The sequence below is a fragment of the Tenrec ecaudatus genome, chromosome 6, assembly GCF_050624435.1.
Source record: "Tenrec ecaudatus isolate mTenEca1 chromosome 6, mTenEca1.hap1, whole genome shotgun sequence".
In the NCBI taxonomy this organism is placed as follows: Eukaryota; Metazoa; Chordata; class Mammalia; order Afrosoricida; family Tenrecidae; genus Tenrec; species Tenrec ecaudatus.
Window position 1 is genome coordinate 89668873 of NC_134535.1, and position 22369 is coordinate 89691241.

At 46.2% G+C, this 22369-nt stretch overlaps 1 protein-coding gene across 2 annotated transcripts in view; it reads right to left on the reverse strand.

Moving 5' to 3' along the window:
• The window catches only part of ANO6 (anoctamin 6), a 210724-nt gene that overhangs the window by 138692 nt on the left and 49663 nt on the right, over nt 1-22369 (reverse strand). The window contains exon 2 of one of the 2 annotated variants that reach the window (XM_075551843.1): nt 11176-11238. The exons of the other annotated variant lie outside the window; for it this stretch is intronic. Within the exon in view, the coding sequence (XP_075407958.1) occupies nt 11176-11238 (63 nt within the window). The remainder of the gene's footprint in view (nt 1-11175; nt 11239-22369) is intronic. 2 annotated transcript variants of the gene reach the window in all.

Here is a 22369-nt window from a genome sequence, read left to right on the forward strand (position 1 = left end):
GAGTGCTTGCCCCAGAAAAAGTCCCAAACACACAGAGGCATACAAAGAGATAAATACACATCTGGATGTGGCACACGGCATGTTGTAGGAGAGCAGGTATTTCCTAAGAACACTCAAACATCCAGAAAACACCAGAACACCAAAGATTCCTTTGTTCTACATCCTCAGGTGTCTGAACATAGAAGGGGCTTCAAACAGTCCATGGGAAAATAAAAAACTCCATTATCATGTAGTTCCATTTTTTTTCTATAATCTTAAAAAATACTCACATAAATAAAAATACAAGCAGGCTATGTAACATACTTTAGTGTGTATGTGTCAGTGTGCATGTGTGTGCGTCCTGTAAACCCAATTTTTGTAAAGTGTATGTGAACATAGCAGGTGTGCAGAAAAATCTTGAAGTTATAACACAAACTGTTAGTAGTGGTTATTTGTGAGGGAAGGAGGTTAGAGAGGTGGGTATTCTCTGTTAGATACATTTTTTAAATGTTTAAAATTTACAATGAGTCTATACTGCTTTGGTAATCAGAATAAAACCATAAAGATAAGAGGTAATCATAAAATGTATAAACAACTCTAATCAGCTACTTCCACTGGGTTTGTTGTGTTATAACACAGTCCAAGATCATGAACAGCCCAGTGGAGTCCTAGGGTGCTGGCAGTCCTCGGATGTGGATTTCACCTCGAACACCCTGCTCTGGTTCAGGTTGTCCATCCGTGATAAATCGGATGCCAATTTGACATTGTTTGCCTGAGGTGACATCTCAGAAATCTCCAGCACAACCGATCATGACTTCTTTGGAAGACTCTCTTCTCGTTTCACTCCACGGCATTCTCTACAGGCTCTCCCATCTCGGTGCCTCCTCCCTGACTAAACTTGTACTTCTGAAACTATTCCGAGCTCCATCGGAAGCCTTCTCCTCTACAAGCTGCCGCATGACTTCAGTTAACACCTCTAGGTTATAGGCTCCAATGAATCATTCCACTTCAGGTATCTTTTTGGAACTTCAGATTTATCTATCCGGCTGCCTAGGGGACATCTTCAATTACAAATCTTCCAGACATCTCAGACGCTGTGTCCACAGTGGAGCTGCTGCTGCTGCCGTGGGGCACTGCTGAGTCAATGTTGACTCTGGCAAGCCCGTGTGATAAGTGGACATGCCCCACAGGGCTTCTTCGGCTCTACCCTGACAGAACCAGATCGCCACGTCTTTCTTCCAAGTCACTCTTGGCTGGGTTAGAACGACCAAGCATACAGTTAGCGGCGATGCACTTAGCCCTGTGCCACACACAGTTGACCCTAATAAATGTTAAGTGAATAAATAAATGAGACAGAACAGAACCCAGGATGGCAGCAGAAATGCTTTTGGTTGTTTGCTTTGCTTTATAAAGTACCATATACATTCACAAATATGTTGTGTGCCTTTGAGCTGATTATGAAACAGCCGCCCTCCTCATAGGGTCCCCTGGGTTGCGATCTTGGTGGGAATAGATCACAAGGTCTTCTTGCCCGTGGAGCGTCTAGGGGATTGGAACCATGGAGTTTTACGTAGCTTTAGAGCACACACCCATTGTGCTAACAGCCTTCTTTCTCTCAAGCATAGGGCTTGTATGTATAAGCCTCTCTGTGCGTGGATGTGTGCGTGTGTGTAATCGTGGAGATGTGCGTGTGTGTCATCGTGGAGATGTGTGTAGAATCTTTCAGCCTCCATTACCCTGTTAGTTAGTTAGCTTGTATATCTCCAAGAAGTGGAAGACCGGCTGCCCTAGTCTTAAATAGTTATCTGTACAGGAGAATTGGGATTGGAGAAATATGAAGACAGTAATGGGACTGATGATTACCTGGGGACATGAATGAGGAAAGGGGAAATGGGGAGTCAACATCAATGTGTAAAAGATGGGGAGCGGGGGTTCCCAAAGTTCATTGTGAGGATGACTGTACTGCCTGTCTTGATGCCTGAAGCACTGAATTGTACGATAGGTTCATTATAACTCATAAAAAGAAAATCAAGTATATCATAATAAGCTGAGGAACGTTGACAAAATGTTTCCTCCAGCTCTCTCCACAGGGATTCCGTTTTAGTAACTGGCAGAAGGTGGCTCTGATGTTCAACCTAATTCATAAAGCACCACCCCAGGGACCCCCTCCAGGCCAGGAGGCCAATGGCTTCAGCGATAACACTTCCTCCTCAGACATGGCAGTGACCACTGCTGGGCAGTGAGGCCAGAGATCAAACCCGCCAGGCAAAACCACAGTGACATGCAAGGTCCACTCTGCCTTTCCCTCCAACTGAGAAACAGCCACATGGGGGAGAGAGGAAATAGAGACGGGGCCATCATCCACTCACACATGGCAGGGGACACATGTCCTCTGGGGAGTTGCTGGGATGACCATCTTTCACACAGTGTTAAACGCAGGGTGGGGGAGACAGAGACGGAATAGATCACTTTCATAATTCTCCTGTTTGTTTGTTTCCCTGTTTGAAAACAAACATTTATCTAGTTATCTAGAACATGAATCCAAGTATGTTCTGGAGCTAACCTTCCAGCACAGTGGAAGGAGGGGGACACTGAGCTGACACCAAGGGCTCCAGTAGAAAGAACAGGTTTTGAGAATGATGATGGCAACATATGTAAAAATGTGCTTGACGCAATGGATGGATGTTTAGATTGTGATAAGAGCTGTACAAGTCCCCCAATAAAATGATTTTTAAAAAAGAAAGAAAAAATGGCACGGTGGGAGTTAAACTCAGAAAATCTAACCTTCTAACCATTTCTTGTTCAGAAAATGTGGGCCGCAGCCTGACTTCAGCCTTTACAGCTGCCAGGGTTGCAGAGCCTAACTGGCATTACAAGGCGACGCTTCATGTTTTCCATGGCTGCTATACCTCTGCCTCTTAATGCAGCATTGGAAGCAAAGCTGGTGAGCAGCGAATTCATGCTTTAGGCATGTATTCAGAAGGACCCAGTCGCTCGAGAGCACCACCACACGTGGCAAAGCAGAGGGCCTGGGAACAGAGAAAGACCCTGAAATACTTGGGCTCACGCAGTGGCTGCAGCAACAGGCAGAGGTGTAATGTAATGAGGACGGCGGTGTGGGGCTGGCCAGGCAGCGGTTCTCAACCTGTGGGTGGGACCCCCCTGGGGGTCTAATGACCCTTTCATAGGGTCACCCGATTCATAACAGTAGCAAAATGACCGTGATGAAGTAGCAAGGAAAATAATTTTATGGTTGGGGGTGGGGGGGTCACCACAACATGAAGAAACTGGGCCACGGTCTTAGGAAGGTTGAGAACCACTGGGCCAGGGGTTCACTGCGCTGTACACGTGGCTGCAATGAGTCAGACGGAACTCGACCGCACTGAACAACAGCCTGGGCAAAAAGAAACCTCAGCATCACCTACTTCAAATGCCTGGTCCTACAGGTTTGGAGAGGGACACTGGATAAGCACATGGCTTCTCACTGAAAGGTTGGTGGCTCAAACCCACCCAGCAGCTCTGTGCAAGAAAGACCTGGTGACCTACACCCATAAAAATTAAGGCAAGAAAACCCTATGGGGCAGTGCTCTATCACATCAGGTCATTGTGAGTCAAAAATCAACTCGATGGCACCTACCAAGAACAACATAAGCAAGAGGGCAAAACTGACAGGAGTAACTTACCCTGGATAAACCATTTGTAGGCCAGAGAACAGAAGAATCCTAGGAACCAAGGAAGTCTCCACCATACCCGCCCCTTCTCTACACACCAAATACAATGAAAGTCAAGGAAAATGGTAATTAACAGCCCACATAGAAATCAGTTTCATTAGGTGTCATCAGATGCCTCACAGAAGTGAAAGACTCATATTCGTGTGGGTTACATTTAAAGATGGTATATTGAACACGTGCGTTCAGCTCTGCTACTTTCTCAAATACTACTAAGGCATAAAAGCGATAAAGAGAAAGAAAACAACAGAGACAGCCGCATAATTTTGAAAGCTGGAGAGAACCTACGCAAGTGACAACGGATCTAGCAGATGGGAGAGAGCGCAATCCTAAAGCTGGAAACGCTGGAGGCAGTTACTCTCAAAATGCAGATCCACCACCAGAGATCCTCGGGGGCTGGCAGCACGGGTCCCTGACGAGGAGGTCAAAAGATATGTGGCTGAAGTGTAAGCACTAGACAGACCCCCAAATTCCCTCTTTCACTATATGAAAGCAAAAACAAAAGAACAATTGTTCTTCCTTCCTTCACTCTCTGCTGGAGACGAATGGAAATCCATTATCTGGGACAAGTCAAAAGAAGACCCAGATCCAGACAGGTAGCCAGACCCAGACAGGCCTCCTGAGGCCAGGGTGACACACTGGAAGGGAAATTACAGATATGATCACATCTAATGCTGATGTCCCCGAGGCTTCTTCTCTTTAACTTCAGCCTGGTCAAGTTTTCGCTCCAGAATCTGAACCGCAGAAAGAGACGACCTAATATAATAACACCAGGGCTTCCTTATTCGAACAAACAAAACCCCACCCAAGTTACCCTAAGGAGTCTGGGGGGTAGTGGCTTATCTACTGAGCTACTATGCAACCAGTCAGCTGTCAAACCCACCAGTGGCTCGCTGGACAAAACAGGAGGCTGTCTGCTACTAGAAGGATTTGAAGGTTGGAAACCCAAAGGGGCAGTTTAGCCTCTCGTGAGATCTCTCTGAGTCAGAATCGGCAGTGGGCTTTTGTTTTAAGACACCCTATAAGAAAGCTCATAATGGCCAATATCATAGAAGTTGCAGTCATCTTTTTAGATTGCTACCCTGAAGCAGGATGAGACAGCAAGAACTTCCAGACGCTCAGCACAGCATCTGACGGAAAGAGCAGAGCAAGCTAGCATTCTGTGATGGGAGGGTGAGGGTTGGGGAAGTTGTATGGGATGGTAGAAAAGCAGACGCAGCAAAGAAGGCTGGACTCTTGATGCTGTGTCAACAGACCAAGCCGAAAGCTGAAAAAATGATAACAATATCAGTGTGTTAATTAGAGATAAAAGAGGTAATTACTTTTTAAAAACATCAGCTGAAGTTGAAAATATCTTCCTCTGGGGAACATAAAATAAGGGAGAAGTTGCTGTTTCTCGAGGCAAATCTTGTAGTATTATTTGAATTTGCAATTAGATGTACATGAAAAAAAACCTGACAAGTGTTAAAACTAACTTCTAAATTGTTCTCTCCTTTTAAAAGAGGAAAGGGGACCCCAATATCAGGTAATCCAAGGCAGAGACACATGTAAACAGAAGAACCCCTAACTGAACACCCGCTTCGCGCCAGCACTGGGGTAGATAGAGAAAACACAGCGGCGAGTGAACAAGGTAGAAACGGTCTCCTTTCAGGGAGCTTATATCTCATCCTAAAAGATAAATATTTTTAAAATGAGGAGCTGATACCAAGGGCTCAAGCAGACAGCAAATGTTTTGAGAACGATGATGGCAACATCCTATGTGCATAAACAATGGGAAACTGCTCTAAGATGGTAGCAGAGGAGATAGTGAAGACAAATTCAGAGTGCAGTTTATAAAAGTGATGCCAACAAGAACTCTCTGGATTCTCTGACTGTTTAAATTGGGAGGATGGTAGAACATTTACTGAGATGAATGTTGAGCTTAAATTCTGAGCAGGTTTGCAAAAGCTATGCAAAACAGGGAAGCCCAAAACCTGTTTGCAGTGGCCTCAGTAGATCAAGCATCCATTGACTTCCAACTGACCATTAACCAGGAATGCGAACAACAGGAATGTGAACAATCTTGTTCTCAGAGTACATTAGAAAGTAGAACATCACCACCCCCTGCCCCCTCCCCCCACCCAGTCCTGGAGAGAGCAGTCTCCTTTAGGGGCTGGCCTGGGTGTGTTCTTAGAGACTGCTTCACTGGGCTGCATGATTCATGCCCTGACTGCCTTGGTCATAAGACGCTGAGTCAATTTTGTAAATTCTTCTGCCTAATATAGTGTACATGTCCCAATCAGGGTCTCATTCCCACTTCTGTAGTCCCACCTATAACTGTGATTCATTGACCTTCTACAGCTGTTTCCTGGGCTGTCAGGGATTTCTCTGATTCTCCATAAGCCCTTGGTCTCCAGTGTGACCTCGTGCTCGTAACAGTGGTCTCCCTCATGTTGAAGATGAATCTTTGATTGGTCTTTGTTCTGTTTAAGGCTTACTAAATACTATCCTTCAATTATAGCTGAGATTTGAGGTATCTTGTACCCTAAAACTAATGGCAAATATTAGAGGTGGAACAGAGGGTTGGGGTGAGTGGGGTAGGAAAACGAATCAAAAGGCCTCCCTTGAACATGGGCCATCCAGGAGGGAGGCCAAGGAGGCAGAATGCAGGGCTCAAGACTCAGGAAAAAAACAGTGTTGGGAGAAGAGAGGAGACAAGTATGGGAGAGATTTGGAAAATGTAATGGAAAACTGTCCTCAAAGTCACAAAATGATCCAGTAAGATAATTGAGGACCAAAACACTGGAAGCAACCACACTCAGATTTTGAAAGACCCAAAAGCAATTCTGGAAAAACAACAACAGCAACAAAACTCACTGCCATCCAATCAATTTGACTCATAGTGACTTTACGGACAGAGTAGAAATGCCCCGGGGGCAGGGGAGGGGGGTCCAAGACTTGGAAATCTTCATGAGAGTAGAAAGCCTCATCTTTCTCCTGTGGAGCAGCTGGTGGGTTTGAACTCTTTGTGGTTAGTAGTCCAATGCATAACCTAGTACGCCACCAAAAACCTCACGGCCATTGAGTCAAGTGATGCTATTTGTACAGCGTACAGAACTGTTTGTGAGTTTCTGAGACTGTGGCTGTTTATAGGAGTAGAAAGCACCACCTTTCCCCTGCAGAGTGACTAGTGGTATTGAACGGCTGACCTTGCGGATCACAGCCCAGCATGCATCACTACACCGCCAGGTCTCCCAATTCCAGAAAAGCAATGAGAAAAGACACCAGAGGGTAAGAGGCTGGATGAAAAATAAGTAATGAAGAGGCCAATAATATATGAGAGAGGGTACACCAAAAAAACCAAAATCCACCCCAATCAAAGCTATGATACTTAATACATTTGTCAAATCTGTGATTCTATTCTTGAAAACATTTTTCCAATTCATCTGTTTGGATGACTGACAGCACCTCTCTCGTTTCTCTTTACCTCTTCTACATTGTCAAATTGCTGTCCTTTCACATCCCTCTTCATTCACAGAAACACAAAGAAGCTGCAGAGAGTGAGGTCAGCAGAGTAAGGTGAATGAGAGCAAGAAAGGTGTGCTGGTTTGTTTTTTTTTGCCAAAAACTGACCCACTGAAATGGCTGTATGAAAAGGTTTATTGTCGTGGTGGCAAACCAGTCCCCCGTCTGCCACAAATCAGGTCTTTTTTTTGTTGCACAGAACCTCTAAATAGAACCTCTTTTCAGAACCTCTAAATAGAAAGCTTGCTAACAGTCTGACCTGATGGAATGAACTCCAAATGCAGTATCCCATCACATCAAAAAAACAGATGAGCATCATCTTGATCTTTGATTTCACTTGACCAGCTTTTGGATGGCAAGGTGATGATGGAGTCTTCCACTGGCTTAACTGATATTTGCTTTCCGGGTCATAAGACTAACACCATGTTGCAGTAGGCATCTGGAAACACAGGGAATCTAGGACGGATGGACCCCTCAGGACCAGCGGTGGGAGTGGCGACACCAGGATGGAAGGGGGTGTAGAAAGGGAGAACTGATCTTGGAGATCTATGTGTAACCTCCTCTCTGGGAGATGGGCAATGGGAAGGTGGGTGAGGGGAGACGCCGGGCAGTGTAAGATAAGATAAAATAATTATTTATAAACTATTAAGGGTTCAGGGGGAAGGGGGAAGCGGGGAGGGCGGGGAAGGGGAAAAAAGGAAACGGAGCTGATTCCAGGAACCCAAGTGGAAGGCAAATTTTTAGAATGATGAGGGCAACGAATATATAAGGGTGCTTTACTCAATTGATGTATGTATGGATTGTGATAAGAGTTGTATGAGCCCCAATAAAAAGATTTATATATAAAAAAAGACTCGCACCAGGTCTCATCATCAGTAATGACCTTAGCAAAAAAAAGTCTGGGTCGTTTCAGAGCTTTCTTTCAGAGCACGGTATGCTTCATTAAACGCTCTTTTTGTTGGTCAGTCAGCACCTGAGGCACAAATTTTGCAGCGACCCTTCTCAGTCCGAAATCTTCCATTAAATTCACTGAACCAAGCTCCAGGTAGTCCAGATAACTTCCCCCTCTCTTCAACGGTCCATGGTTGGTCTTTGAGCACAAGTGCATGAATTTTGTCGACATTTTGTCCACTCAGGAAGTTCTTGGATGTCCATAATGAGGTTTGTCAACATTCAACATTTCACCTTCTTTGGAACGAGAAAACCACTCACACACTTGAGTTCTTCCCATCGGCCTGTCCTTGTAAGCTGTGCCCAACATCACAACAGTTTCTGTGGCACTTTTCCCAAGGAGGAAACAAAATGTCACAGCCACACACTGTTCTCTGAAGTCAGCCATCACATAAAAAAATGAGCTTGAGTGAAATTGTTTTATGAAAAAATTCACTATGACCAGAGAGAACCTTCCCAGGAGACACCGCCGGGTGCACTAACTCAGAGTGAGTTGCTTGCCTGGTAGGAAAAATTTGTACTACAAAACCTCTGCCTAGCAGAGCTATTTTCCAATTTTTTTTGGTTACCCCCTCATATATAGATAACATTTGAGAAGTTTTGCTTTAAAAGAAATGGGATGAAATGAGAGGACTGTAAAAGTCAAGAAAGATAATTGATTCTCTAATTTGCTTAACACAGGGGTAGCTAGCTGCCCTGTCTGATGACTGTGACTGTATGTGCAACACAACAACACATCAGCTGGTCTTGCACCGTCCCCACAATCGTTGGTATGGTGACATGTGTTGCCACCATGTCAGTCCACCTCATAGAAGGTTTCCTGCATTCTCACTGCCCCCTAAGATGTCCTTTTTCTCTGGTGACTATAGAAGTATCAGAATAATCCAGACTCATTCAACAAGTGTTTATGAGTCCCAAGAACATTGCCCATATAGAGTGTGCAATTTACTGGGAGATGGGAGAAAATAAACTAATAGACATAGAAGAGGGTCTAAAAACGCTCATGGAACAATTGGATTTTTCTCACATGCTGCTTTCAGGTGGAGGAGTGTTTGTCACAACAAAACACCCTCATAGAAGAGAGAACTCTTTTGAGCGGCGAGTCAGATGCTGGTTTTGAGGAAGTAACATTTGAGGGAGAACTGATTGAGTGAGCGAGCGAGTAAGCATTTAGCTGAAGGCGGACCTGCAAGGTGAGAGGAAGTGAGGAGGAGGAGGAATGCAGCTGCAGAGAGGAGCACAGTGTGTCACGGAGCAGTGGGCGGCCATGTGGCTGCTGTGCAGTGAGGGGCAGGCAGAGATGCACTGTATGCTGTAGGTAGAAAAGCCAGGGAAAACCATATGCAGGTAGAAAACAAAGGATCACCTGGCTGTTGTGTGAACCTGAGGCTTGGAGGTGCTTACGTGGAAGTAGAAGAGAGTTTAGGAAGTAGCTGCCACAGTCTCCAAAAGTGTGGTTAGGCTTCAGGTGTGAGGGTGGGAGACTGGGAGTGAGTTGGGGGATGGATACTAACAGTCCTGTTAGCAGGTAAGTTACAAAAGGATTCCAAGATGGTACCAGGTATTTGGACCGGAGCAACTGGGAGTCATCCTCAATCATCGCGGAAGAGGAAACCTAAGAGGACAAACAGGTATGCAGAGGAGGGGGGATGAATCAAGAATTTACTGTTGAACATGCTGGGTTGGAAATAGCTGCTAGACAATCAAATGGACCAAATGAAGAGGTGAAACAGGCCACTGGAAACAAGGGACAGGTGGGGCCTAGAGATAAATATGTGGATAAAACAGCAACATAAAGATGGTTAATATATATTTTTGTATAAAATCCCACATCCATTGAGTCAATTCCATCTCTTAGCCCCGAAATGCACACGGTAGGACCGAGGGAGTGAGCTTGGATGGGGGTGAGGTCAGAGAGGTTAGCTTTGGCACACCAGAGTTTAAAGGCCAGGCAGAGAAGAGGGGTGAGCAAGGGAGGCCGAGAAAGAACAAGGGAGTTGTGAGCAGATCAAGGTGAAGTGGCCCCCAGGCAGCCTGCAGTTGAGAGAATTTCGGCAAGGAAGGGTGGCCAATGGAGCCCAGTGCTGCTGAGATAAGCATGAGCGCCAGGAGAAAGCACCAAGGCCCTCTGACTCACGAAGAATGAACAATGAGCATTCTGAGATAACGTTCCTTATCCATCCGTGCATTCCTTCTGAGGTCTTAGGAATACAGAATAATAACTCAGTTCATCCAGAACACCAACTCTGTTCCTTCTGATGCCTCATCAAATAGAAAGCCCTCCTTCAGGATTCTCCTGGGAAGAACCTGGGAGATTCCTGAGCCCGGAAAACAAAGGAGGCTCCACAGGGCACACTTGGAAAACAGGGAAGCAAGCATGCTCCCAGTGTGGACAACCAGACAGGCAGGGCAGGGCAGTACGGGTCTGCACATGGCAATTTTCTACCTCACAGCCTGCTGGAGGAAAACTGGATGTGGCAGTTCAGAGCCTCGGTCACTGCGAGAATCAGAGCATTGTTGTCACCAGGCACCTTCCTTTCTTGAGGAAATGCCACCTTTTCCCTGTCATTGAAGCTAAAGTACATCATTCAAAGGCCCTCGGATATTGGACATACCTTTACCAATACGTAAGGTCACTGAAATAGTTTTCATTATCCTGCATCAAAATACTTTTGCCAAATCTTTCTTCCTTCACCCTGGTCTCCCCAAAGTGCTCTCCTGGAAAGGGAGGGTGGGGGAGACTTATATATGAGACCCAGTACAGTGTGCCTGGAATTGGTAAGAATTAATTTTTGCTTTCTGAATCCATGTTTTAGAAATGAGACTACAGGAACAGTTATTTTTAGCAACTGACAAATAAATTCGGAAACTTCAACTCAAACAAATATTACCTCGGGCACTACTGTGTGCCAAGCAGGGATAGAGAAGGGTCTTATTCTCCTGGAGCTGGCAGTGCAAGAAGAGAAGAGAGGAGGGGAAAGGTACTACTGGGATGGAATTGCATGCATCTTACCGGGGCTGGATGAGAGGCGTGTGTGGGCAGCCAGAAAAGGCCGTTTGGAGACAGGGTCATCACCTGAAGGACGAGGAGGCACCATTAAACACAATGGAGGAACAGAAAGGGGTGGCATCAGGCTGCAGTGGGAGAACTCTTGCCTTCGGCGTGGGTACAGTTCGTGCCCAGTGTACGACAGGGGCCCTTGTCGACGGAAATTATATGCAGAACTATTCAACTAAGGTGGGCTAGGAACCAAGGCCTGGGGTCTACTTGCAAAAATCAGCCCATGAAAAACCTGCGGAACACAACAGTAAGACCCTTACAGAGATGTGGTCAAGGACCACAAATGGGGCAGCATTTCAGCCCGCTGCGCAGGGCACACAGTAAGCTGGGGACAATTCAAGAGCAGTTGACACCGTTAGGCAGCAGAAAGAAAAGCATCAGACGTGAGTCCTATACAAGAACTAGGGTCTTGAGTAAGACTTTGGTCTTTCTAGTTCTCACTTCCCCTTAGCTAAGATATGGGACAGCTGGTAATCCAAAGCCAGGGGAGCTTACCCTTTCCGGCGCACTGACCCCTGGGAGTTTTAGAAACACACTGACTCCCACTCTGGAAATATGCTTTCACTAGTCGGGCATCAAAGCGAGCTTGTCTTTAAAAGCTCCCTAGGAAACGCTAAGGTGCAGCTGGGCTGAGAGCCTTGGGGAAGAGACTCTCTCAAGTGGTCACATTTGGGGGCTGAGGTTCTCCAGCCCTGGTTCTCTGGGGAGCTTTTAAAGAAATCCCAGTGTTGGCTTCAGTCCAATTAGACCAGAACCTCTGAAAGTGGGACCCAGGGATAGCCGTCTTGCTCAAAGCTCTTCAGTTGATTCCAAGGCACAACTATCGCTGAGAACCACTCTTCTAGGTCCCCTTAAGTCAAGAGTCCCTATTATGGCCAATGGGAAATCACAGGTTTCTTCTACCCAACACGGCGGCAGGCTCCACGTGCCAATGCGTGCATGGCGATGGGAAATGCCCCTTCCCCAGTGCTCTCAGCTCTCACGACATTTAAGATTCAGTGGAATACTCCTAAAAAAATGGCTTCATGGCACGCTCCCCGCAGTACTTTTCATTGGAATGTGCTTCGCATGGCTGACTGTAATGTGAACGTTGCGTTCCCTACCCCCGGGCTTGCTTAAATCCACTTAAGAGGTGATGGTGAACCAAACAAACAGTAATTAGAGACACTCCAGACTACCTTTTAAATCTGTCGCTAAATTATATTTTTCCTGCACCAGAGCCCATACACACAGCATGGTCACCAGCATCCCGAAACCAAAGCCTCAGAAATGTTTGCATTAATATGGGCACCAGCTACCTCTGGGCCTCCTCGCTGGATTCTGCAGGGAGCGTGGGCTGCTCTGGAAGAGAGCCATCATTGCTCGCATCTGGGTAAATAAAAGCACTGCCCACATGTGGTTAAAATTCCCAGGTGAAAATGAGCTCTCTGGGGGTCTGAAAATGAAGAACACCTCTGATGTACTGCCTCATTTCCTGAAATGAGTCAGAAATGAAAGTAATTCCTCAGGAAAGCACATCTGCACCAGGGGCACAGCTTACAAAGTAATGCCAGATGATTGGCTCAGAGGCTGGGCCTGGGCCTGAGAATGAGGATGGGGATGGGGATGGGGATGGGGATGGGGATGGGGATGGGGATGGGGATGGGGAGGGAAGGTCTGAAAGAGGCCTTCGTCTCCAAGCTGATGCCAGGGGCTTGGAGGGTCTGCAAATGCGATGAACAGCCAGGCCTTCAGGGCTGGGTGATAAATCTTGATTTGCAGTAAGACGGCTCACATTCCATTAAGAAGCTGGCCTCTCTCCAGTAGGACAGAGGAGGCCAGAATGCATGGATGTGCTGCTGGAGCCACTGAAAGAGCAAAGCTCACCAAAGAAATTATTTTTAAAAGAAGGCACCAAAAAAAAAAAAAGGAATTTAACATATATAATCCTAGTCTAGGCCTATTCATGATTGAGAAAGACCTTCCTTCCGGAAGAGGACTGCTAAGGAGAGATGGTCTAACACCCACAGTGAGCCCCTTTCACATTACCCTGGAAGAAGGTGAGCTGGTACCTGGTCAGCAGCTGGTGAGAAGGGCTGAAATGCCTCTCACCTCAACAGGTGACACCCAAAAGTTACCGTTACCCAACCTCAAGAGCCACTTATTTCCCTTAAGGGTCTCAACACGCTTCTTCCCAGCATGGACTTTCTAAATTAATCTAGCTCCACTGCTTGTAACTGGGGACGGGGAGGGGACAGGGAGCGGACGGGGAGCAGGGGTAGTGGAGGGTGGTGGTGGTATAGTCTGGGTTGACCAGAGAAACAAATTCCAGACACTCATAGCTTTATATCAAAGGGTAATTATATATTAAGAAAACATCCCAGTCCTCTGATCAAGGTGTTTACTGATGGGTGACCAATTAGTTCCCTGTGCCTCGGTGTCTTTGCAGACAAAAGCCTTGCAAAATGACTGTTATTTGTGACCTTGCTGCTAAAAACATTGAGAGATAACTCAGTTATTTACGATGTCTTTTAAATCTTGCATATCCATGTGATTGTCTTAGAACAGAGTGCTTTTATTATTCAAATGTTAAGAAACTGTGACTAGTTAAGTAACATTTGCATAGATAAGAGTTTAGGAATGTTTTTTAAGTTCTTTGATGTTTGTTTTGTAACCAATCCCTTGTAAGAAGAGTATAAAAACCAAGCTTCAAATATACTAATATACTCGGTACTTCAGTCCATCAGACTGTCATCCTCCTTATCCCATGCTTTGTACATATCTCTTTCTCTTCCTTTCATCTGCACACCTCATTTCGAACCCAGCTTGATGCAGGAAAGCTGGTCTAATCCCCCGCACAGTCCAGTCCAGATCAAGTCCATAAGTCCTATGTTAACCAAGATGTCTGATACTAGTTCATAAATTCCTCTTCAGACTCACACAGCCATGAAATGATGTTGAATGCAGGAAGATCACAAGCCAGTGGGTGGAAAGTCTTGTGGATCCAGTGGTTGGTAGAAGCATCTCAGCACTGGTGCGGGTCTCCACACGTCATCTCCAGCTCTCTGAGTGTCTCCACAGCGGGGAAGGGAAGGCAGAGGGAGAGGGTCTGGCCTCCAGTGAGCTATTAATGTCCATCGCACCTCCAAATGAGGTCATCAAGCTGTGACCTGATTGACAGGCTACATGCCTTCGCTCAAGTTGACAGCAGATTAAGTAACTGCCACAGGGGGTATTCTAAAAACAACCGATTGTTCGTTGCTGTAGATTCCAACTCATACCTGTTAAGAGGTGACGAGTACTTGTGTGCCATGGGGCTTTTCTTGATGGTGCAGATTCTTTCTCCAGCAACGCGGGTGGTGCATTCAAGCAGTAGCCCATCCATTCACAGTTGAGTGCTTTAACTACTGTGCCACTAGGGCTTCTTAACACGTGGCTTGTTAAATTAAAAGGCACCCTAAAGGAGCCATGATTAAGCGCCCATCTGCTAAGCAGACAGTCATTGGTTTGAACCCATCTTCAGGTCCTGGAAATATGCTCCTACACAGTGCCACAATCCATTCTGACTCTTAGTGGCCCAAGAGGGTGGAACAGAGCTGAACTGATGGGTTTCTAAGACTGCAAATCTCACTGAGAGCAGGCAGCCTCTTCTTTCTCCATCCTTTGACTTGTTGATCAACTGGTAGGTTAGAAATGATGACCTTGCACTTAGCATCCCAATTCATAAGATTACAGCCTAGGGAACCCTTGAGGAGAACTCTACTGAGTTTCAGTTATGAATGAAAATAGATGTGAAACAGATGAGACAAATTAACCAGGCCCCTAACCACTGCTCGGAATGCCATGGACTGCAAATCACCAGCAACTCGGTGAGAGAAAGTTGCAGCTGTCTGTGCCACTAAAGATCTACAGCGTTGGAAACACTATAGAGGCTCACTGAGTTGCGATTGACTTGATGGGCATGGGCTTGGTTTTTCTTGGAGTGATGCATGCAGCTTGTTTTTGGCTACCAACCTAAAGGTGGGTGGTTCAAATTCACTGTGTAGCTGCAGAAAAAAGGCCAAGGATCTGCTTCTGTAAAATGCACGGTCGGAGAACCCCGTGGAGAGTAACATTGTAACACTTGGGGTTGCCAGGAATCAAATGGACTCCCTGGCAAGGGGTAAATGTTAATCAGGGGCATACACAATGAAATATGATGTAGCCATTTTTACAAAAGATAAATCTATTTGTGCAGGCACAGAACTGTAGGAGACAACACTATGTGAAAGAAACACATAGGGTCTAAATGTGTATAGTAAAGCTCCTCTGGTGGAAATGCCTTTATGAAAAGTTTGGGTGGAGAACAAACGTTTTGAGAATGATGAGGGCAATGAATGTACAAATGTGTTTTACACAATGGATGTATGTACAGATTGTGATAAGAGTTGTATGAGCCCCTAATAAAATGATTTTTAAATAAATAAATCATAAAGAATGTAATAAAAAGAATAGCATTTGCAGGGCTCAAGCAGAAAGCAAATGTTCTGAGAGTGATGATGGCAACAAATGTACAAATGTGCTTGACACAATGGATGGATGGATGGATGAATGGATGGATGGATGAATGGATGGATTGTGATAAGAGCTGTAAAAGCCCCTAATAAAATGATTTAAAAAAGAAAAGAAAATTGTTTTCAATGTGGTGAAGAAAGCTAATGGTGCCTGGCTATTAAAAGATGTACCATCTGGGGTCTTAAAGGCTTGAAGTTAAATAAGCAGCCATCTACCAGGGAAGTAACAAGCCCACATGATGAAGCACACCAGCCTGTGTGACGGGATCAGGCAACAAGCATCAGAAGACACAAAGCAAAAAATCATATTGTTAACAAGGGGGATCAACGCAGAGACCCAAAGCCCATCTGTAGACAATGGGACATCCCCTCACAGAAGGGTCACAAGGAAGGGATGAGTCACCAGGTGCAGTAAAGCACTGTTGAAACACAATATTTCTCTGGTTCCTTGATGCGTCCTCACCCCCCACTATCATGACCCCAGTCTTGCCTTTCGGTTGATGTATGGATTGTTATAAAAGCTTTAAGAGCCCCCAATAAAATGATGTTAAAAAAAGAAAATTGTTTTTGTGTAGAGGGCTGGGGGCTAAGTGTTACTTTTTAAGATTTGTAACTATAAATATTAAATTTTCTTATCACTAGATGAAGTCTATGAGATGCAGTCAATTAATATGGCCCTTGTAGACATAATTCCTTACGATACATCATAATTCTGGACCCTGCTATGGCTATGATTCCATACTGGAAGAAGTTCTCCATGACAGGATTAAGGAGGAGATAAGGTTGAGGGTGTGAATTAAGTCACACCCTTTGCTTCCTTGGGGGTCCCTCTAAGCCCTTGTTACTAGAGGGTATGACATCATCCTTCAGTTTTCTTTGGGAGCATGGTCAGCTACAAGACAAACCATACTTCCATCAAAGCGATTCCTCAAATGTAGGAGTCATCTGGGACACAGAAAATCTGCAAGACCATTAGGAAAGGCACCGTCAAGATCTCTGTATGAAGAGCCGGAGTCTCTGGCAAAGCACCAGCGACCGGGACACTGAGGACCGGGAAGACAGTGTATGCGGACAATTCTTCATTCTCATAACTAAGAAGCTTGAGAGGCCAGGGTTCTGGGTGAAAGGAGGCCTTCACACTTGTGAGTTAGAGATGAGTCCCAATCGCATTCTCATAATCAAGATTAATCCCCATAATATCTTCCCAGAAGAGTGCTACCTTAAATTGACCTCTTACAGGCACATGGCTGATTGCTATCTGGCCCGCAGCTGTATCTACAGGAGCAGGCATGCTGTAATTGCTCTCCCTGTTGGGGGGGCGGGGACAGTCACTCCTCCCCCCATCTGACTTGCCCCCTCCCACCCCGCACTGGTGTTAGGTTACACGTCCAATGAACTCAGGGGCCTCTAGGGTTAAGGTATTGCCCATGTAATTGCTTGTCCGAGACTATATGTTGATGTAAGAATTCATTCTCTCTCTCTTCTCTCCTGGACCTGGTGCCAGATACTATGGAGGTGAGCACCCCAAAACTGTCTCTGAATGTCTTCTCTTCAATTACTCAACGATCCTTAGGCCCCCTCCAGATGTGGAGCTGGGTAACACCAGACTGTAGCACAGAGGCTCAGCATCCAGACTACGGGGCTGCGAACCAGTGACAGGCAGCTGGCTTCCTGGGCCTCAGAGGCAGAAGCCAAGGCACATGTGGCTGAGAGGCTGATGAGAGGAGAGACTGCCCCCAGCTGAGGAGAAATGCTGGTAGTCCACTGGATCCTTACTGTTCATTGTTCCTGACTGGTGGTAACCTAGTCAATTCCCTAATAACTGCCCCCCCCCTGAATCTGGGGTATCGTGTGATTATTCTGTGTGGCTTTTGCAATAAATTACCCAGCCTAGTACAGCAGTGCCGTGGATGGAGCCTGGAGGCAAGTCGGTCCCCCTGCCCTGAGCAACAGGGAAGCCATGTCCATCCCACACACATTTCCTGCAGGCTAGCTTTGGTTTCTTTATACTAATCTCCCCTGCATAATTGTAATGTTTGTTTGGGTTTTTTAACAATAGCTGAATAAGTAGAGAAATGCAATTCAACTGCCACGAAGTCAGGCACCAACCAAAAGTCTTGGGGAAAAGTGTACCGATCCCATGGGGCCTACAAATGCAGACAAGCTCATTTTACACATGAACAGCGTGGGTGCATGGTCCTGCGGACAAAATCAGGGTCACGCCACTAAAAGGGCTGAGTCAGTGCAAGCTCCCAGCGTCCGCATTCAGCACGCTTTCTCGCCATACCATATATACTTCTTATGGTATTTTAAAACAAACCCCATAACCCCCTAAGGACTCGAGTCGCAGATGTTTTGTTTATGCATGCCTTTTTAAGGCTTGGCTTATGCTCAAAAAGCTTTCTTCCTATGCTGATAACTAATGACGGGGAAGGTGTCACCGTCATATTATTAATTCAATACTTTTAAAAGGCAATAATAAAGAGACCTGGCACCATGGTTTTAAAAGCTTTAGAAAAGCAGCAAACCCTAAGTCATATTGGCGCGCCGACCTCGTTTTCCAAACAGCTCTTTATACGTGCACCTTAGCCACGCTGTGAAATGTTAAAAGCAGAATCTTGGTCTGAGACATATTTCCTTATGAAATTCTCCAGACCTTCATAGATTAATCAATCTTTTTAGTAACCAGAGTTTGGGGGCCCCAAGAGACATAGAGCCTCTTTGAAGCAGGTAAAGTCCAGGCACGCGAGGAGAAGATAAACATGGGCACAGTGCATTCAGACAGCAGTTCTTCAGGGGAAGACAGAATTCATTTTGTCCACCCAACGTGCAGGCTCCGAGCCATTGTGGGAGTAGACATCTAAAGGTTAAGAAAAAGATATTTGTGTGGATGTCTGTTTTGACACCGAGTGCAAACTTTTTGAAAATAATGACCGTGTTCCTAAGATCCAAATACCAACCCAAAGGCCTAAAACAGTTGCCATAATGCCAACTCCTTTTTTTTTTTTAAGTCAACTCTTGTATGAGCCCCTAATAAATTGTTTTTTTTTAAAAAAAAAGTCAACTCTGTCACATGGCAACCCCACAAGTATCAGAGCAGAAATGGTGCCTGAGGGTCCTGAGGGCCCCGGCTGCTGCGGACTTGTCAGAAGGTGACGGCTAGACCTTTTTTCCAAGGCGCCTCTGGGGGACTCGAGCTCGCATCTTTCTCATTAGCAACCCCTGTTGGCACCGCTCCAGGACAACCTAGAGCCTACCAGGATAGCTGGCAAAGACGAAGCATAAGGAAATGCTTCCACAGAGGAAACGTTCGGTTTCTGAAGGGGGTTGCACCTCGGTTCCTTGCTTCTAACGCTGACAGGATTTGCGTGAAAGGCGTGTCGCTCAAGCGGGTTTTTGTGAAGGGCAGGGCAAGTTTCAGGTGTTAGTCTCAAACGGGTACATGCCATTGCAGGGGAGGCTACCAAGCTGCGCAGGGCTTCACAACTGAGCATGGACAACCAGGTAGAAAAGAGCACCCACACGCGTGGAACTTGGGGGGAATCCTGGGTGGCCAGAAGCCCAAGAACCCTAAAGGCTGAGAGCATGTGAGCCAAAAGGCTATGGGTCCCAAGTAGGCCTGGAGTGGGCACATGTGCGCCCGTGCTGGCGATGGCGAGCTTATCCTCCATCTGCCTCTGCCCAGGAGCAGGTAAGAGAGCGAGGCCTTCCCACAGCCAGGATATTTCAAACCTCTGGCTGGGGAAGCATGGTGGATGGTATTGGTTGACCCCATTGGCTGTTAGGCCCACCTAGGTGATGTCATGAGCCCAGGCCTCATTTGGGTGCCCAGGTGTACCTCCCACCCGGCTCAGGGGCTTGAGTATGAGCATGCTCCTGGGTCTTCAGAGGTCTTCAATGGTTCCCTGATTTCTCTCCACCCACCTCGATGGGGGTCTTTTCAGGCAGGGGAGGGTCAACCCCCCAGTCCCTAAATCTAACTACCTAACATTAACAGGTGAAAAAGTGCACAGTATGTTCACCTTTCCCAGAACATTGGTGCTTACTCAGAACTTGTACATGGATCGAGAGACAGCTGTCTGAATGGAACAATGGCATACTGCGTGGGTGAAAATCAGGAACGCTGCCTGTCATTGTTATAGCCCCTCACCACGCTTATTCAGTTGGTATGCTTAGCACATGACCAGAGAAGCTGAATCCTATGAAGAAAATTGTGACACCAGGATTCGAGATATGCGATGACACAACAGTGAGGAGGACTTGAAGCCCTTGCTGATGAAGATCAAGGATCGCAGCCTTCAGGTTGGATCAAAGCTCAATGTCAAGAAGACCAAAATGCTCACCCCTGGACCACTAGGCAACAGCAGGATAAATGGAGCGAGGTTGAAACTGTCGAGGATGTTGTCTTCCTTGGAGCCACCATCAGTGTTGCGTTCGTTACATGTGCTGCTCAAGACCTCTTTAAAGTGAAGTTAAATGTGCCGCACGAGACCTCTTTAGAGTGAAGGGCTGCGGTGCGCCTGACCCAACCAGGGCATTTTCCATCGTCTCATAGGCACGCGAAAGTTGGACACTGAATAAAGGAGACCGAGGAGGAACTGATGCGTTTGCATTGTGGTGCTGCTGGAGGAGATTGGGAAAGTGCCATGGACTGCCAAAGAGCAAGCCAATCTGCCTTGGAAGAAGTAAAGCCAGAGTGCTCCTCATACACAAGAATGGCAAGACTTCATTTTACTTCCGTACTTTGGACATGGTGTGAGGAAAGGCCGGTCCCTGGAGAAGGAAATCATGGTTGATAAAGCAGAGGGGCAGGGAGAAAGAGGCAGGCCCTAGATGAGATGGACTGGCACAGTGGCTGCACCAAGAGGCTCAGGCACAGGAACATGTGCAGGGTGACGCAGGACTGGACAGTGTTTTACTCTGCTGTGCACAGGGGCGCTATGGGTAGGAACTGATTTCATAACACATAACGGCAACAACAAGGTTCAACTTATGCTAACACTGTAGTGCGGAGATCTTGTAAGGAAATTATGATATGTAAGATTAGAGGAGGCCAACCTGGAGATACACAGACCTTTGAGCTTTATCCCCATGGAGTACGGAGTTTTACCGGTGGCCACGAAGGAGAATGCAATACAGAACATGGGTAGAACCAGCAGTAATGTGCAAGATGGACTGGAGGTGGTAGGGAAACACCAAGAATCAGGGTATCAGGCGGTTAATGGGTCATCAAGTTGGGAAACAGAAAGGATTAATTAATGTGGAAATCAACTGGGAAAGCCTTGCAATTCAAAGAGCAGCTGCCTCTGCTGAGAATCAGCATCACCTGGGAGTTTGGAAGTGCAGACAAAGCCCCAGTTCCCTACGCCCAGGGCACTAAAACAGAATCTCCATTCTACCGACATCCTCTGGAGATCCTTCTGATTGCTCAAGTTTGTGCAACACTGCATTGCTTTGTTTCTAGGACTTTGGAATGTTAGCTGAGGAGCTGTCGTTCCAAAAAGTTCTGGTCACGTCAGGCGTTTGCTATTTCCATCTGTTTCATATAATCCAATACGGTTTTTAGAGATAAAGATAATCATGCATGTTTATATGGTTCATGTTCTTTCTGTATCATCTTTTCCAATGTCCCTCCGAGTTCCATGCACACTTACATGGTCTCCCATGGCAAAACATGAAGGTGAAGCTGGCACAGAAACCTATAGAATCAACGAATTTTTATAGAGGACACTTGAGATCACCAAATGCAATTCCTTCATCTTACAGAGGAGGAAAGACAGGCCAGAGGACAAGGGGCTTGTATTGGGTTCAAACGCACTCTCATTCACTGCGATTGAGTGGACTCTCCCCCATAGCAACCCTAAAGGGCAGAGCAGAACTGCTTCTCTGGGTTCCCAGGACCACAATACTCTACAGACGTAGAAAGCCTCCTCATTCTCCTGTGAGGTGGCTGGTGGTTTCAAAGTGTTGGCCCTGAGGTTAGCAGACCCACGCAGAACCCACTATGCACCAAGGTTTTTTGTAGATGTCATAAATTGAAGGACGAAGATGAGGTGATGTGGGATGAGGGTGCGCACTATCCAATGAGAATGTTCTTCTTAAGAGACATAGAAGGACACACAGAGACATAGAGAAGGTGATGTGAAGACTGAGGACAAGATTAGACTGAAGTGTCTATTTTCCAGGGAACACCAAGGCTAGCCGTGGACCCCAGAAGCTGAGTGAGCACATGGGAGAATTTCCTCCTCGGAGCCTCCAGGAAGAACCAACTTCTGAACTCTTGGGCTATGTGAGGATAAATTTCTGTGGTGTGAAGGCACTCGGTTGATATAATTTGTGATGGAATCCTTAGGAAACAAACACAAGACTTCCGGATCACAGAAAGACAGGGTCTTCGTCTCAGATGGATATTTAGGCAGCAGAGCACCACAGCTGTGGAAATAAAGACTGAGGCGGCTGAACCATCTGGGTTCAAAAACGAGCTGTGCTCATTACTGTTATGAGTCAGGTGGGTTGGGCCCTGGTTCTCAGTGGTTTGGCAGACACTATGCAAGGATCTGATGTGAGCAATCAATTGAAAGAGCAAGTTCCTCAGCGGTGTGACCTGCATCCAA